The sequence below is a fragment of the Erinaceus europaeus genome, chromosome 2 (assembly GCF_950295315.1).
Source record: "Erinaceus europaeus chromosome 2, mEriEur2.1, whole genome shotgun sequence".
Classification (NCBI taxonomy): Eukaryota; Metazoa; Chordata; class Mammalia; order Eulipotyphla; family Erinaceidae; genus Erinaceus; species Erinaceus europaeus.
In genome coordinates this window covers 88,459,346-88,475,106 of record NC_080163.1, presented here as the reverse complement: position 1 = coordinate 88,475,106, position 15,761 = coordinate 88,459,346, and the positions used below count along the sequence as shown (strand labels likewise).

The 15,761-nt window shown below is 40.9% G+C and overlaps 1 protein-coding gene across 6 annotated transcripts in view; it reads right to left on the bottom strand.

Annotated features, from left to right (window-relative positions):
- Window positions 1-15,761, bottom strand: part of ACSL1 (acyl-CoA synthetase long chain family member 1) — an 86,770-nt gene that overhangs the window by 23,426 nt on the left and 47,583 nt on the right. For all 6 annotated transcript variants that reach the window (XM_060183951.1, XM_060183941.1, XM_060183953.1 and 3 more), the window contains 4 exons: window positions 11,176-11,240; window positions 6,640-6,741; window positions 4,161-4,260; window positions 3,793-3,971 (listed from right to left, as the gene is read on the bottom strand). In XM_060183951.1, the coding sequence (XP_060039934.1) occupies window positions 3,793-3,971; window positions 4,161-4,260; window positions 6,640-6,741; window positions 11,176-11,240 (446 nt within the window). The remainder of the gene's footprint in view (window positions 1-3,792; window positions 3,972-4,160; window positions 4,261-6,639; window positions 6,742-11,175; window positions 11,241-15,761) is intronic.

The following is a 15,761-nucleotide window of genomic DNA, read 5'->3' as shown; positions in this document are numbered from 1 at the left end:
TCTTTGGATAAATACCTAGAAGTGGGATCGCCAAATCACATGGTGATTCTACTTATTAATTTTCTGAGAGAACTTCATACTGTTTTCCATTCCCTCCAGTAGTGCATCAGGACTCCCCCCGCCCCTTCTCTCTTTCTCTCTCTCCTCTCTTTCTCTCTCTCTTTTACTACATCACCTCAAGCACTGGTTAGTGTGTGTGTGTTAACACTAGAGGTATCACTGCTCTGGATAGACTTTTTCAGCTACAGAAAGATAGTGAGAAAGACATCACAGCACCAAAGCTTCTCTCTATGCAGTGGAGGGACAGGCCTTGAACCTATGTCGCATGCATGGCAAAGCAGGTACCTTCCCAGGTGAGCCCTATTGCCAGTCCTATTACTTTTCTTTTTAATAGTCATTCTTTTTTTTTTTTTAAATATTTATTTTGGATAGGGACAGAATTTGAGAGGGGAAGGAGGGAAGGAGAGGTGAAAGAGACACCTGAAGCACTGTTTCACTGCTTGTGAAGCTTCCCTTCTGTAGATAAGGACTGGAGAATTGAACATGGGTCCTTGCACAAAGTTTAAAAATTATTTATGAGAGAAACAAACAAACAAACAAAAATAACAGAGTGAGCAAGTAAGAGAGAGACACCAAAGTACTACTCTGCAATTTTTGTGATGTTCTAGTTTTTTAAAAAGAGGTGTTTTGGGGAGTCGGGTGGTAGTGCAGTGGGTTAAGCATTACATGGCACAAAGCGCAAGGACTGGCTCAAAGATCCTGGTTCAAGCCCCCGACTCCTCACCTGCAGGGGTCTCTTCACAAGTGGTGAAGCAGGTCTGCAGGTGTCTGTCTTTCTCCCCCCTTCTATATCTTCCTCATCTCTCTTGATTTCTCTCTGTCCTATCCAACAACAACAATAGTAATAATAATAACCACAATAATGATTAAAAAAAAACCAAGGGCAACAAAAGAGGAACAAAATATCCTTCAGGAGCAGTGGATTCGTGGTGCAGGCACCAAGCCCCAGCAATAACCCTGGAGGTTTGTTTTTTTAAAATAAAAAAAAAAGAGGTGTTTTGTTGTTGTTGTTGTTGTTTGTTTAACCAGAGCTAGACTTAACTCTGGCTTATGGTGGAGCTGGGAAGTGAACCTTGGAATTTCACTCATGAAAGTCCTTTTGTATGCTATCTCCCTAGTTCCCTTTTTAAAATTAGTAATTTTAATGTGTCGTCAGGGATCAAACTCAACAATGAAACTCTTCTCTTCCCATCCTTTCCCTTCTCTCTTTCTTGCCAGAGCTCTGCTCATTTCTGTCTTATGGTGGTGCGAGGACAATCTGGGAACTCTGAGCCTCAGGCATGAAAGTTTTTTTTGCATAACTACTATATCTCCCCAGCCCCTAGGTCCACTTCTTGTATGAAAATGATGGTTAAGAATAACAACAGACTCATCTCTGAGGTGCAGCATTTCCAAAGGCTGGCTCCCAGTTACTACAGTCTAAAGCTTGTTTTGTCATTATTAGGAAAACAACAGTTCAACTACAAACGTAACAAGTTGCTGTATCTACTGTATTCTTATAGTAAAGTAAGCTAGAGGAAAGGAAATAAGAATGCCATACAAGAAAGAAAATATAATTATGTGCTGTGCTAAAAACACATGTAAGCAGGTCTGCAAATCTGAACCCGTATTATTCAAGGGTCAACTGTCATTCTTTACCAAATAGAAGTGAAAAAAAAAGGGAGTCGGGTTGTAGCGCAGCGGGTTAAGCGCAGGTGGCGCAAAGCACAAGGACTGGCATAAGGATCCCGGTTCGATCCCCTGGCTCCCCACCTGCAGGGGAGTCGCTTCACAGGCGGTGAAGCAGGTCTGCAGGTGTCTATCTTTCTCTCCTCCTCTCTGTCTTCCCCTCCTCTCTCCATTTCTCTCTGTCCTATCCAACAACGACAACAACAATAATAACTACAACAATAAAACAACAAAGGGCAACAAAAGGGAATAAATAAATAAAATAAATATTTTTAAAAAAAGTGAAAAAAAAAGTCCTGTGTGCATGTATGTTTACAGAAGAATGCAGGTAAAAGAAGAAAAGATGAGGGAAAAGAGATTACTGTAAAAGGAGATTATAAGAAAAAAAAAAGTGAGGAAATTTAAGTTAAAAGCTAGTTAAAAACTCAATTTAAGAATGAAGCAAATTGGAACCAGGGAGTGGAGTACTTGGTAGAACATATGCTACAAAAGTACAAGAACCTGGGTTGATGTCCTGGGTCCCCACCTGCAGAGGAAAGCTCCACAAGTGGTGAAGCAGTGATGCAGGTGTCTTTCTGTCTCTCTTCCTCTCTACTGTCCCCTTCCCTCTAGATTTCTCTGTCTTTAGCCAATAAATAATTAAAAAAAAAAAAAGCATATCAATGAGCTCTCATAGAATCATATTCTGTGCTGCAACGTGCATGCCTGCATGTGTGTGTTATCTGTGTGCACTGCACTAGGCAGAAGGCTCTGCTAGAACAAATGAGTTTCCCTGTAACTAGGGTTCCTAGGAAAGGCTTTAAAAGATCTCAATTGTAGTCTCAAATTCTTTGTAGAAGGGAAACGATACATGTAATTTAAAACTCTATTTATAACAGTTCCAGGAAAATATTCGTAATATCTTCAGAAAGAGAATGACTTGCTCTGTTTAGCCTCTGATGTCCTATGAAGTGTACATGTTCATGTGCTGCTTCTGAGAGTTTCTTGGGATTGATCTCTAATCTATGTCCTGCTGGGGGAGTCAGCTTCTTCCATGACCTGATACCCAACAACCAATGTAAATTGAACCACACTCAGTTTTCCAAGAATGAGAAGGTCAAAAGTTGTGATTCATGATTATGAAGAAATTTCACATGAAAAGTAAATGAAATCAAACACTGTTAGTAGACATTCACCAGAACTTGGGGGCCAGGCAGTGGCGCACCTGGTTAAGCACACACATTACAGTGTGCAAGTACCTGGGTTCAAGCCTACAGTCCCTACCTGCAACAGGGAAGCTTCATAAAGGGTGAAAGCAGGTCTGCAGGTGTCCCTCTGTCTTTTTCCCTCTCTACCTCCTCCTCCCCTCTCAAACTCTGTCTCTATCCAGTAATAAAGAAATAATTTAATTAATTTGAAAAAACAAAAACCTTAAAAAAGAAATTCACCAAAATTCTTCTAAAGCAACTTGGGGCAGGTTTCCAAATGTAGTTCCATTTTAAAAGCAAAGTGAATGGTACACATTCAAGCCTAAAGAGAATGTACAAGCTGAAATCACCAGCTGAATCAGAAAGCCATATTCCTGATATTTATTGGCATGGTTAGTCTGTATTCAAGAATAAATATGTGAGCTTTAAGCTCCCTTTATGAGAGCTATTTCCTAAAGAGCTGATGGATTAATACTTGGGTATCGGTTTGAGCCCCTGGCTCCCCACCTACAGGGGAGTCGCTTCACAGGCGGTGAAGCAGGTCTGCAGGTGTCTATCTTTCTCTCTCCCTCTCTGTCTTCCCCTCCCCTCTCCATTTCTCTGTCCTATCCAACAACAACGACATCAATAACAATAAAAACAACAAGGGTAACAAAAAAGGAAATAAATGTTTAAAAAATCTTAAAAAAAAAAAAACACTTGGGTATGTAGGTAGAATTAATCTTTCTAGTCACAAGCCTGCTATTCCTGCTCTCTCTTCTATGGGCTGCTGACAGGGCTGGCTGGAGTTGGGATCATCTGGCAGCACTGATAGCACATTTGAGCCTGGATGACTCAGGGAAATCCTCCAGAAAAGTGACAGGGTGGCAGGACTCACCTCCATGGCCTTCAAGCTGGTGATTTCCACCCCACATTTCTTGCCTCGTTCAAACAGATCGCTGCTGTAGGATTCTATGAGAACTATGGTTTTAAGGCCTGGTGTTAATTTATTTTCTATGCCTTCTAGTAAGAGGTTGGCCTTCTCTGGCTTGTCAACAAAAATCAGAGCAAGTTCAGCTGGAAATGAAGAGAGAGAATCAGGAGTAAGTTCTGGGATCTTATAATATCCAGGACTTTGTAATATCTACACTAGGCAATTTGAAGTACTACTTTCTTTGAATAAAGGTTGATGTGCATTCAAATATAAAATCCCTATCAAATCAAACATAGCTAGGTCAAATTCCATCCCCCAAAACACAGACAAACCTTTGTTAATTATGTAGGTGATTGCGTCGGCTCCAAGGGTATCATAGAGGGGGACGGCCACCATTGAATAAGTAAAGCATCCCTGTTCAATGATCACCCACTAAACAAAACAGTAAAAGGTTGAGAAGAGAAAGCAAAATATTATTATGGAAACATTTCAAGACAACCAACATTCTATGGTTAGATTCAAAGTGGAAACACTGGATGTAACAAAATTAACATTTGTGTTGATTCTCTTATCTTCCAGGCATCATTAGTATTTCACAATGACAATAAATCACTTGTCTTTTTTTTTTTTTGCCTCTAGGATTATTGCTGGGGCTCGGGGCCTGTACCACAAATCCACTGCTTCTGGAAGCCATTTTTTCCCTTTTGTTACCCTGGTTATTTTTATCGTTGTTGTGGTTATTGTTATTACTATTGCTATTGATGTCATTATTGTTGGACAGGACATAGGACAGGGAGAAGTGGAGAGAGGAGGGGAAGTCAGGGGGGGGGAGAGAAAGACAGACAACTGCAGAACTGCTTCACTGCCTGTGAAGCGACTCCCCTGCAGGTGGGGAGCCGGAGGCTCAAACCAGGATCCTTACACCGGTCCCTGCGCTTTGCGTCACCTGTGCTTAACCCGCTGCGCTACCGCCTGATCCCCACTTGTCTTCTTAAAAAGAAAGTTCAGTTTGTCAGGTGATATATGTACATGTATGAAAAGAGACATAGCAGTTCCAGATTGTGACTGATTTGGACATCAGAGAGCCTGAGGAGGGCTGCCTCTGTCAGGGAGGTGACTGACCTTGCCCTTTGCAAAGCACAGAATGTTTGTTTGTTTTCATAGATGGATAAAGGCAAGGACTCTCTACTACTGAGAACGGTGAAAAAACAGAGAGAAGGCAGTAAGTAAGTTGGCTGGCAAGGACAATGAAGCAGGAAGTAAAGAATAACAAGACTAGTAATGGAGCCTGAGCTGGTGCAGTGGTTAGTGTTAGACTCTAAAGCATGAGGTCCCAAGTTCAATCCCAAACACACCATATGCTAGAGTAATGGTCTGGTTCTATGTCTCATGAATAAGTAAATAGGTCTTAAAAAGAAAAGGGGGGGAAGTAAGGTGCTGGGTCAAATCTGTGGCTTGACAGGTACTTCATGGACACAGGGGGGCTGTTGGTCAAACAGTTGACTGTGGGGTCTGTCAGGTAGCAATGTACACTAGGGCTGAGGAATAGGGGATGGAGGAACATGCTACTCTAGTAGAAAAGTTATGTAGACACCATCGCACCAGGCAATGGTGCAAATGGTTGAGCTCACATATCACTATGTATAAGGACCAGAGTTCAAGGCCCCTGGTCCCCACCTGTAAGAGGGAAGCTTCACAAGTGGTGAAGCAGGACTGCAGGATGTACTGTTGCCTGCCCCCTATCTGCTTTTAGATTCCACTCTCAGGTACTTAGCTCAGTAGCCGCTGCACCACTTCCTGGGCTGGTACTGTATATAGATTCACCTCAAGGAAGTCTTCCCTGATGGAACTCCCATCATTTTTTTTTTTAAGATTTTATTTATTTCTAAGAAAGATAGAAGGCGAGAGAAGGAACCAGACGTCACTCTGACACATGTACTTCGGGGGATCAAACTCAGGACTTCATGCTTGAGAGTCCAAAGCTTTACCACTACGCCATCTCCCGGACCACTCCCATAATTCTTTTACCCCATGCCCAGCTTACCAATATTACAGAGAAAGCACCTGTTGATGAGTCAATGCTCCCTTGTGTGGCAACTCAAGAAGATGGTTCATAGCACTTGGCATATAGCAAGTGCTCAATAAAGAGTTGTTGAATTAACTAAAAAGTAATGAAAGGAGCCTACTCCTTGAAGTAAGAAGTGTGTGTTCTAGTTGTAGATTCCTTAGGAAATGACACTAAGGCAAAAATGCTGGGGGTGCAGGAGACATAGCTTAATGGTTCTGCAAAGAGACTTTTTATGCCTGAGGCACTAAATGAGTTTCATCTATGATAAAGGAAACTAAATTCCAGGAATCTTCTTATAGTTTGACTGTGGACAATGTCCTTTTCCCCACTTCAGGGCAAAAGCACATTCTAATTTATAAATTAGCCTGTAGCACAGGGACTGAGACAGCAAGACTTTTAGATATATTTATTTGGTTAAAATTTTTTTTTTTCAAGTTAAATTTCATTGACTGGGCTGGCAAAATAACTTACTTGGATAGTGCACTGATGTTCATATCAAAACTTTAAAAACAAACAAAAACACAAGAGCTCACTTCTGACTTACAGTGGTGCCTGGCTCTAAAACTTTAACAAAATTTCCCCGCTGCTACAGGTTAAGAAGGTTTCGTCTGGAATGTTTAACACAAAGCCATAAAAATCACATCAAAAAATCTAGTCTTGAGCAAGGTTTCATGTGAACTCCAGTTGGCTGTTACATTTCCATTCTCACAAAACTACATACAGTGGGTGGTGGTGAGTAGTACCTCAGGTCTGTTTTGAGAAAAGATGCCAATGAACTGGTCTGGGGAAGCCTTGAAGCCCTTCTGGAGTAGCGCTGAGCCCACACATTGCGACCTGTCTGCTACCTAAAAGGAGGGAGGGAAAAATTGGAACAGCATCAGGCCCAATTCAAGGAGATGACAATTCAGCAAGCCAGCAACACTGCAGGAAGAAGAACAGGAGCCAACAGTATTCTTTTAGTAAGAATTTTTTTAAACAAATATATTTCTAATATATAAACATGGTATTTATTTATTTGGATAGAGACAATGAGCAATTGAGAGGGGAGGGGGAGGTAGTGAGGGAAAGAGAACAAGAGACACCTGCAACACAGCTTCGCCACTTGTGAAGCTTTCCCCCCTGCGGATGGGGACTGGGCCCTCCAGTCCTTGCATGTGGTAACTAACATGTGCGCTCAACAGGGTGTATGTACACCACTGCCTGGCCCCTTAAACAGTTTTGTTCAATACAAAGTTTTATTTATAAGAACTCATGAGTAAGAGAACTGATACAGGCTCCTTTTGCAGTGCAGTGCAATGTTGGGTCCCATCCCAAAAGCTGCCTGGTCACAGGTGATTGTATGTTAGGGTTTCTTATACATTTCTATTTTATACTTGAGTGATATAAAATTATAGCAATGACACAGGATCAGAGAAAAATTCAACCTATAAAGAGCAGCAAAGCAGTCAACGCTGTTATTTGTTATAAATACAGATGTGGCCAGTTTGTGGGAGTTGGGAGGGAGTATCTTAATGATAAAAAGAAAAATCTCGGGAGTCAGGCGGTAGTGCAGCAGGTTAAGTGCACGTGGTGCAAAGCACTAGGACCGGCGTAAGGATCCTGGTTCGAGCCCCTAGCTCCCCACCTGCAGGGGTGTCACTTCACAGGCGGTGAAGCGGGTCTGTAGGTGTCTTTCTCTCCCCCTCTATCTTCCCTTCCTCTCTCTATTGTTCTCTATCTTATCTAACAATGACATCATTAACAACAATAATTACAACAGCAATAAAAAACAAGGGCAACAAAAGGGAAAATAAATAAATATAAAAAAATTTTAAAAAAAACCTCTTCTCATTACTGTGTTTTATGATTTCAATCTTGAGAATTTATTCTTAGGAAACAATCCAGTCACAGACGGAGGTGTTTTCAAAAACTGTTATGAAGATGTATATTTCAAAAACATCTGAAGTAAAACACTAGAGGGGAAAAGAATGGTTCAGTGGTTAAGTAAATGATACATCTCTAAGAGAATATTGTACATGGCTCTGGGCAGTGGGGCACCCACATGAGTGTACATTTTACCATGAGCAAGGACTCAGGTTCAAGACCTCAGTCCTTACTTCATGAAAAACTTCATAAGACATGAAGCAGTACTGCAATATCTCTGTGTCACTATCTCCCTCCTCCTTTCCCTCTCATTTTCTCTCTGTATCTATCTAAAATAATAATAATAAAACTTTTTAAAAAAAGAAAACAATCTACATTTATAAAATATCACTGTCATAAAATCCTCATCAAAGTTAGGAGAACACCTAATTAAAATGAATAAATGTTAAAATGCATACTACTATTACAACTAAGTAAAAGGAGGCTGATTCACAAAAATTATGCTGTTCACTCTGACACAATGAACTAAAAATCATATTTTTTTAAATGCTGAAATCTAGAATTCTTTCCCTTATGTTCAGCTGATGAACTCTCAGAAGCACTTTTTAAAGAGTATTCAGTGATCCTTTACGTAATCACATTAAAGTCACTCATTAAATATAAATTTTAACCTGTGTACCTGCTCCCTAATTAAAAAAAAAAGTCATAAAGATTTCTTAAAATCTTTGAGTGATGACAAAATTTTCAACTGAAATTCAAAAAGTTTACTCCACACCCATACCTGTTAGAAAGAGAGCCACACCTATTGCTGCCCTAAAACTCTGTTGGCTCCTGCTCATAGTGCCATCTTCTGCACAGCCTATGGGAATTCGAGCTGATACTAGTGAGGTGGCCACAAGAGTAACATCAACATTTTTATGACTTTCCTACCCCAGGAATGGTTTCACAACTACTGCCTGCAGTTAAGGTGTGGGAGCTTGTCAAATGGTTAGCAGAGCTTATTGGAGTAGCATGGATGCATGCTGTTATTTATACCTCTAGAAAAAAGGATCATATCTTTCTTCAAACAAAATAAAACAAAACAAAACTTCAAAGCATTTCCTAGTCCCCTACCACCACTCCCAAAGATGAGCTTTATTGGGCTGGGGGAAAAAACACACGGACAAATCCAAAGTCAGCTTCAGCTAAGTCCAGTTTTATGTCTTTATGACCCTCTGCTTGAAATGTCTAACACGTAGATGAATCACCCCAGTGACTTTTTTTGAAAAACCCAATCTGCAATAGATATGTCTTTTCTCTTCCTACCAATGCACAGCAGCTGTGATCTAGCAAATAATGTAAGTACTGTAACAGAATAATCCTGAGAGCTCTTGAGGACATTACTGTGATGCCTTGACACCATCATCATGCAATGTTATTTGACCAAACTGCTTTTACATCAATCATGAATATGAGACATCTTGAAACCCATTCTTCCAGTCTGGTAAAGCAAAATAAAAATAGCAAAACCCCTTCTACAGCTCATCACTCCTAAGAGCAAGTACGAGGAGCTGTTGTCTCTCGCTTACTCATACTCCTCTCCCCTCAAAGTCTTTGTTCATTTCCTTGATTCTCAGATAAATGAAGGGAAGAAACAATGTAATCTTTATTCCCTGACTGTGATTTCCTGGCTCCTAATGACAACCCCTTTAGGTACACACCCCATAAAACACCAACCACTGAAAGCATGTTTCACACAAAATATGGAAGAAGGAAGCTCATTTGTATTCATGAATGCCACAGGATTACCTGCTCCCAGAGCGGGGAGCCATTTCCTGGACAGCTGACTGGAAACAAAAGGCAGCAGAGCTGACAATCCCAGCTGCTCCTGCAAGTCCTCAGGCTACTACTTGGCCCAAGAAGCAGCAGAGGCATCTAGATTGCTTGTAAACAGAACAAAAACTAAAATCAGAGCAACATCTTTCAGCTCTGTGACCAACTGTTATTTACAAACTACTACTTTAGCAGCAATAGCCATAGAGCAGGCAGCACTGCAGAGTGGCAAATGTAACAGTAGCCAGATCTCAACTACTCTGTGTTTATACAGGACACAGGCAAGACTTCCTGGGACAGCAGAGCTGCTCTCTAGGGGTTAAAGGTCACTCTGGTCCCAAGTTGGTCAGGGTCATTGTCAATTGCTCATCAGCTATGTCCTGGGATAAGTCTCACCCATTTGAGGGTGTTTTCTTTGTGTGTAAAACCAGAGTTCCCTATATGGGACTTCCAAGTTTTCCTAATACTGCTAGAAGTAGAAAGGTTTGACTCAGATTGGATTGGGTCTGGGAGAAGAGCGACCTATCTCACACACATTTCTAGGAAATTATCTTAAAGCTTCTACTCAAAAAAAAAAAAAAAAAAAAAAAAAAAAAAAAAAACCGGGAAGAAGGAAGAAGAAAAAAAGAAAGAAAAGGAGAGAAGTATAATATATAGTTCTAACTATATGGCACTGTGGAAAAGGCCAAAGGACAGACAATAAAAAGATAAGTGGTTGCTGGGAGCTAAGCAAGAAAGGGGTAGTGACTAGGTGGAGCATGGGGTGTGTGTGTCAGGTAGTGAAAACTGTTTTTCAGTGAAAAATACATAACCATGGGGCTAAGTACTTGTATGCTTATAGAGCACATATATATACCATCTATACACGCAGACCTGGGTTTGAGTCCCCAGTCTCCACCTGCAGGGGGGAAGCATCAAGAGTGGTGAAGAAATGTCCTGCAGATATCACACCCCCTTAATTAAAAAAAAAAAAAAAACACAACTCTGGGAACAGACACCAAGACCCAGCAACGACAACCCTGCCACAAAAAAAAAAAAAAAGACAATGCTTCGCAAACAGTGAAGCAGGTCTGCAGGTGTCTATCTTTCTCTCCCCCTCTGTCTTCCCCTCCTCTCTCCATTTCTCTCTGTCCTATCCAACAATGACGACATCAATAACAACAATAATAACTACAACAATAAAACAACAAGGGCAACAAAAGGGAAAATAAATATTAAAAAAAGAAGAAGAGGAGGAGGAGGGGAAAGAAGGAGACAGAACCATACAGCTATGCAACAAGGAACCTTAATATAAACTATGAACTTCAGTCAATGGCAATGTCTCAATATACATCGAAAATTATCTTTTAGTCTACAGCAGTCACACTCAACTTTAAAATAAAGCACTGAGAACCACTAGTTAAGTTCTTAAATTAGTTAGCTAATCTCCCCAACATTTTTATGTGAGGGGTTTCCACTTAGATACAACATGTTTACCCTAAAGCTCTGAGCTGGTCTGGTACCAGCTCTGTAGAAAACTTCCTACTCTAACATTCAGTGGTTCAAGAATGAACATATAACAGTGAGACAGCTGGTGTGAGTGGTCTGCAGAAGCAGAAACCTACTTGTTTGTATGAAATCCATTCATAGGGTTGGTCTGGTTTCCGTGAGCCTAAACAAGGACCATCATCTGAAAAGGAGAAAAAACTAAAATTAAAAACAAATGGGCTTAACGAATACAAACACACCTAGAATCCATTTTTTTAAATTAATTAATTTATTTTCCCTTTTGTTGCCCTTGTTTTTTTATTGTTGTAGTTATGATTGTTATTGATGTTGTCGTTGTTAAATAGGATAGAGATAAATGGAGAGAGGAGGGGACGACAGAGAGAGAGAGAGAGAAAGATAGACACCTACAGACCTGCTTCACCGCTTGTGAAGCGACTCTACTGCAGGTGGGAAGCTGGGGGCTCCTTGTGCCAGTCCTTGCGCTTTGCGCCACGTGCGCTTAACCCGCTGTGCTACTGCTTGACTCCCTAGAATCCAATTCGTATCCCCCATAACCACACTTTAAGTTAAACTCCAGTGGTTCTCAAACCAGAAATAATGAATTCAGATGGGAAATGTTTTCTCCTGGGCTGAGACAGAGTGTCACTCTGGCATATGAAATATGGAAAACATAACTTGGGACCCAATGTATATAAGTCCTGGGTTTTACTGCTATACCACTTTCTAGGACACCAGGGACTTTTGCTTGCTTGTTTATTATTTTTTTCCAGTGGGTCAGGAGAGGGTAATATCAATATAAAAGCTAGATGCAACTTTTAAGAACACTCAGTTTGTCAATTTCTCTTTAACATTCCTTTGGTTTTAAAAAGTATCTATAGTAGTTGAGTGGTTAAGAATTTTTTGTATGGGTTTTCACAAGAGACAACTCTCAATTTTTTTTTTTTTTTGCCTCCAGGCTTGTTGCTGGGGCTCAGTGCCTGCACAAGCAGGCACAAGCGTCAACCCGGCTTTGACCTAGCACATTATGATTGGGCCCTCAATCGCTATCGAACAGGCCATGGCCGGTGCGTTGCTATGTTCCATCGCTGGGGAGCCAGAGACGACCCGAACTGCCCTTGCGGCTACAGACAGACTATGCCCCACATAGTCAACGACTGCCACCTCTCCAGATTCAAAGGAGGTCTCGAAACTTTACATCAGGCTCAACCTGATGCTGTTGACTGGCTATGGAAGAAGGGCAAACGCTAGAAGAAGTGCCTGCACTATGAATCCACTGCTCCTGGAGGCCATTTGTTTCCCCCATTTTTGTTGCCCTTGTTGCTGTTGGATAAGACAGGGAGAAACTAAGGAAGGAGGGGAAGACAGAGAGGGGGAGAGAGAGACATCTGCAGACCTGCTTCACCACCTGTGTAGCAACCCCCCTGCAGGTGGGGAACCAAGGGCTTGAACCAGGATCCCTATGCTGGTTATTGTGCTTTACACCTTGTGTGCTTAACCTGCTGCACTATTGCCCGGCCCCCTCAAATTTTCTAAGTTTTTAAAAAATCTAATTTAGAATATGAAAAGGTAATACAGTGGTTAAAACTTTGGACTTGCAAGCATGAGGTCCCAATTCAATCCCTGATACTATATATACCAGAGTGTTGCCCTGGCCTCTCTCCTTCCATTATCTCTCATGAAATAAATACATTTAAAAAAAAAAGAGTATGAAGGGCTGGGGATACAACATAAAGGTTATGCAAAAGCCCTTTTAAGTCCCAGCTTCAATCTCTAGCACCTCCATAAATCAGAGCTGAATAGTGCTGTGGTCATAACACTTCTGCTTCTTTCTGTTTTCTCATTAAAATAAACAAATAAAATATATTTTAAAAAAAGAACATGAAAAGGAGAAAGTATAAATTTCAAGCACCCAAATTCTGATGGCCAGAGGTAAAGAGAATTTCCTGGATTTCTAAGGTCATAAGTGAAGTCTTGTTTAAAACACACACACACACACACACACACACGAGAAAAAGGTGCAAAGTAAGGGAAAATTAAGGGGCATTTGTGAAATGGGAAATATCAAGATGTGTCCTGATTCCAGTTTAAGTCTCAAGTACGCAAAACAAAGTAAAAAAAATCCATATTAATTATCTATTCTGAAGACTAGTATGGGAGTAATTACCATTCCTATTCATTTATATATAGAATTATACAAGTTTCTTTCACTAGATGGAACATTTATGTTCTGTTAATAGTCTATGAGCAAATGTTAGAACTACTTATTGAAGGGAATAGCTATGTCCATAAAAAAACAAAAGCTGCCATTTATTGAGTTGTTGGAAAAGTCATGATATATTTTTTCTAAGTTATACAAAAAATGTACCATGCCTTTCCCAACAGCCCAACAGATGATAAGAGTTGACCACATACAAGAATGTTCCTTAACTAGACCCATAGGCTCCACTACCAGCCCTATGTAATGCTGAGCAGGGATAGCTCCTTTTTTTTTTTTTTTCCCCAGGGTTATTGCTGGGCTCGGTGCCTGCACCATGAATCCACCGCTCCTGGAGGCCATTTCCCCCCCTTTTGTTGCCCTTGTTGTTGTAGCCTCGTTGTGGTGTTGATGTCGTTTGCTGTTGGATAGGACAGAGAGAAATGGAGAGAGGAGGGGAAGACAGAGAGGGGGAGAGAAAGATAGACGCCTGCTCTACCACCTGTGAAGCGACTCCCCTGCAGGTGAGGAGCAGAGGGATAGCTCCTTTTATTGGAACATTTGCAACTATTTTGTTACCTCCCAGCTGAGGTTCTGTTTTGAAATCATGAAATGTCTGGCCCTTCATTCTAGGTCTGCATTTAAGTTGAGATGATTGATTAGATCTGGGGACTTGGAGGAAGTGGGAGGAAAAACAGTAAGTGGCCCCACCTGGAACCATGACAAGTTTAGGCCTATTACAGAGAACTGCAACCTAAAGCAGAGAAATGGGCAGGGAGATAAGTTATGAGAGACACACATTTTGCTGAATCCCAATTCCATATGGAAGCACCATAGGTGACACCAGGGGCCCCCCTAAGGATAGTGGAGTGGTGCTGGAGTGTCTTTCCTCTCACTCCCCTTCCCCTTAATAGAAGAAGAAGAAAAAAAAAAGTCTGGAGAGGACACTCAGTAATACTATGGCACTGAGTAAGGTTATGCAATCATGCCCCAGTGTAATATTAAAAAAAGAAAAATGTGTGTATGGATTCAAGAATCAATAAGGTAAAGACATGAGGTGGGAGTCGGGTGGTAGCACAGGGGTTAAGCCCAGGTGGCGCAAAGCGCAAGGACCCGCATAAGGATCCTGGTTCGAGCCCCCGGCTCCCCACCTGCAGGGGAGTCGCTTCACAGGCAGTGAAGCAGGTCTGCAGGTGTCTGTCTTTCTCTCCCCCTCTCTGTCTTCCCCTCCTCTCTCCATTTCTCTCTGTCCTATCCAACAACAACAACATCAGTAACAACAACAATAATAAGTACAACAATAAAACAACAAGGGCAACAAAAAGGGAAAATGAATAAATATTTTTAAAAAAACATGCGGGATCAGATGCTTTTGCTCATATGTGATATATAGAAGACTATATATATTTATATAACAAATGAACTTGAAAAAAAAAAGTAACCAAAGTGTCTCTTGGACTTTGTGAAAAAACACGGTGGTGGGTAGAAGGAAGATAGCATAATGGTTATATATACAGACTCTCATGCCCAAGGCTCCAAAGTCCCAGGTTCAATCCACCAAACCATCATAAGCTAGAGCTGAGCAGTGCTCTGGTAAAAAACAAACAAACAAACAAACAAAAAACAAGAAAAAATTATAATAAAAAAACTAGTGGTTATGGTGTGGCATGACCCAGAGCTTTAGTGCAAACGCTAGAAGAAGAAGTGGAGGATGTGGTGATTTACACATAGCAGGTATAGGTATGAAATGATATTTCTGAAATCTTATAATTTTATAAAACACTGTCAAATCACTAATAGAAAAAAAAATCAAGAACAGATCTTCCCACTGATTTCTCTTTTTTATTTTTATTTATTTAATTTTTTTCTTAGAGAATGAAAGAGACCTGAAAACACATGGCAAAGCAACATACTACCCAGGTAAACTATTTTTCCAGCCCTTGAGGAGTCGGGTGGTAGTGCAGTGGGTTAAGTGCAGGTGACACAAAGCACAAGGACTGGTGGAAGGAAACCAGTTAGAGCCCCCGACTCCCCACCTGCCGAGGAGTGGCTTCACAAGCGGTGAAGCAGATCTGCAGGTGTCTATCTTTCTCTCCCCCTCTCTGCCTTCCCCTCCTTTCTCCATTTCTCTCTGTCCTATTCAACAACAACATCAATAACAACAACATCAATAACAACAATAACCATAACAATAAAAAACAAGGGCAACAAAAGGGAATAAATATTAATAAATAAATAAAAGCAACTCTGACAAAAACAGAAAGAAAAAACAAGAAGGCTAATTCTCAGAACCTCTTCATTCACCACAAAGACTAATAAAGATGGGGGCCAAACATGACATGTTCCTTTAGATGGAGGGAAAAGGGGGAGGGGAACCCCATCAGTTATCTTAAACAAATTTTATTTGCTGAGAAAGGAATTAGCAAACTACAACCTGAGACCAAATCAAACTGGATGCCTGTTTCCATAAAATATAGTTTTACTGGCACACAGCCATACTCATTCATT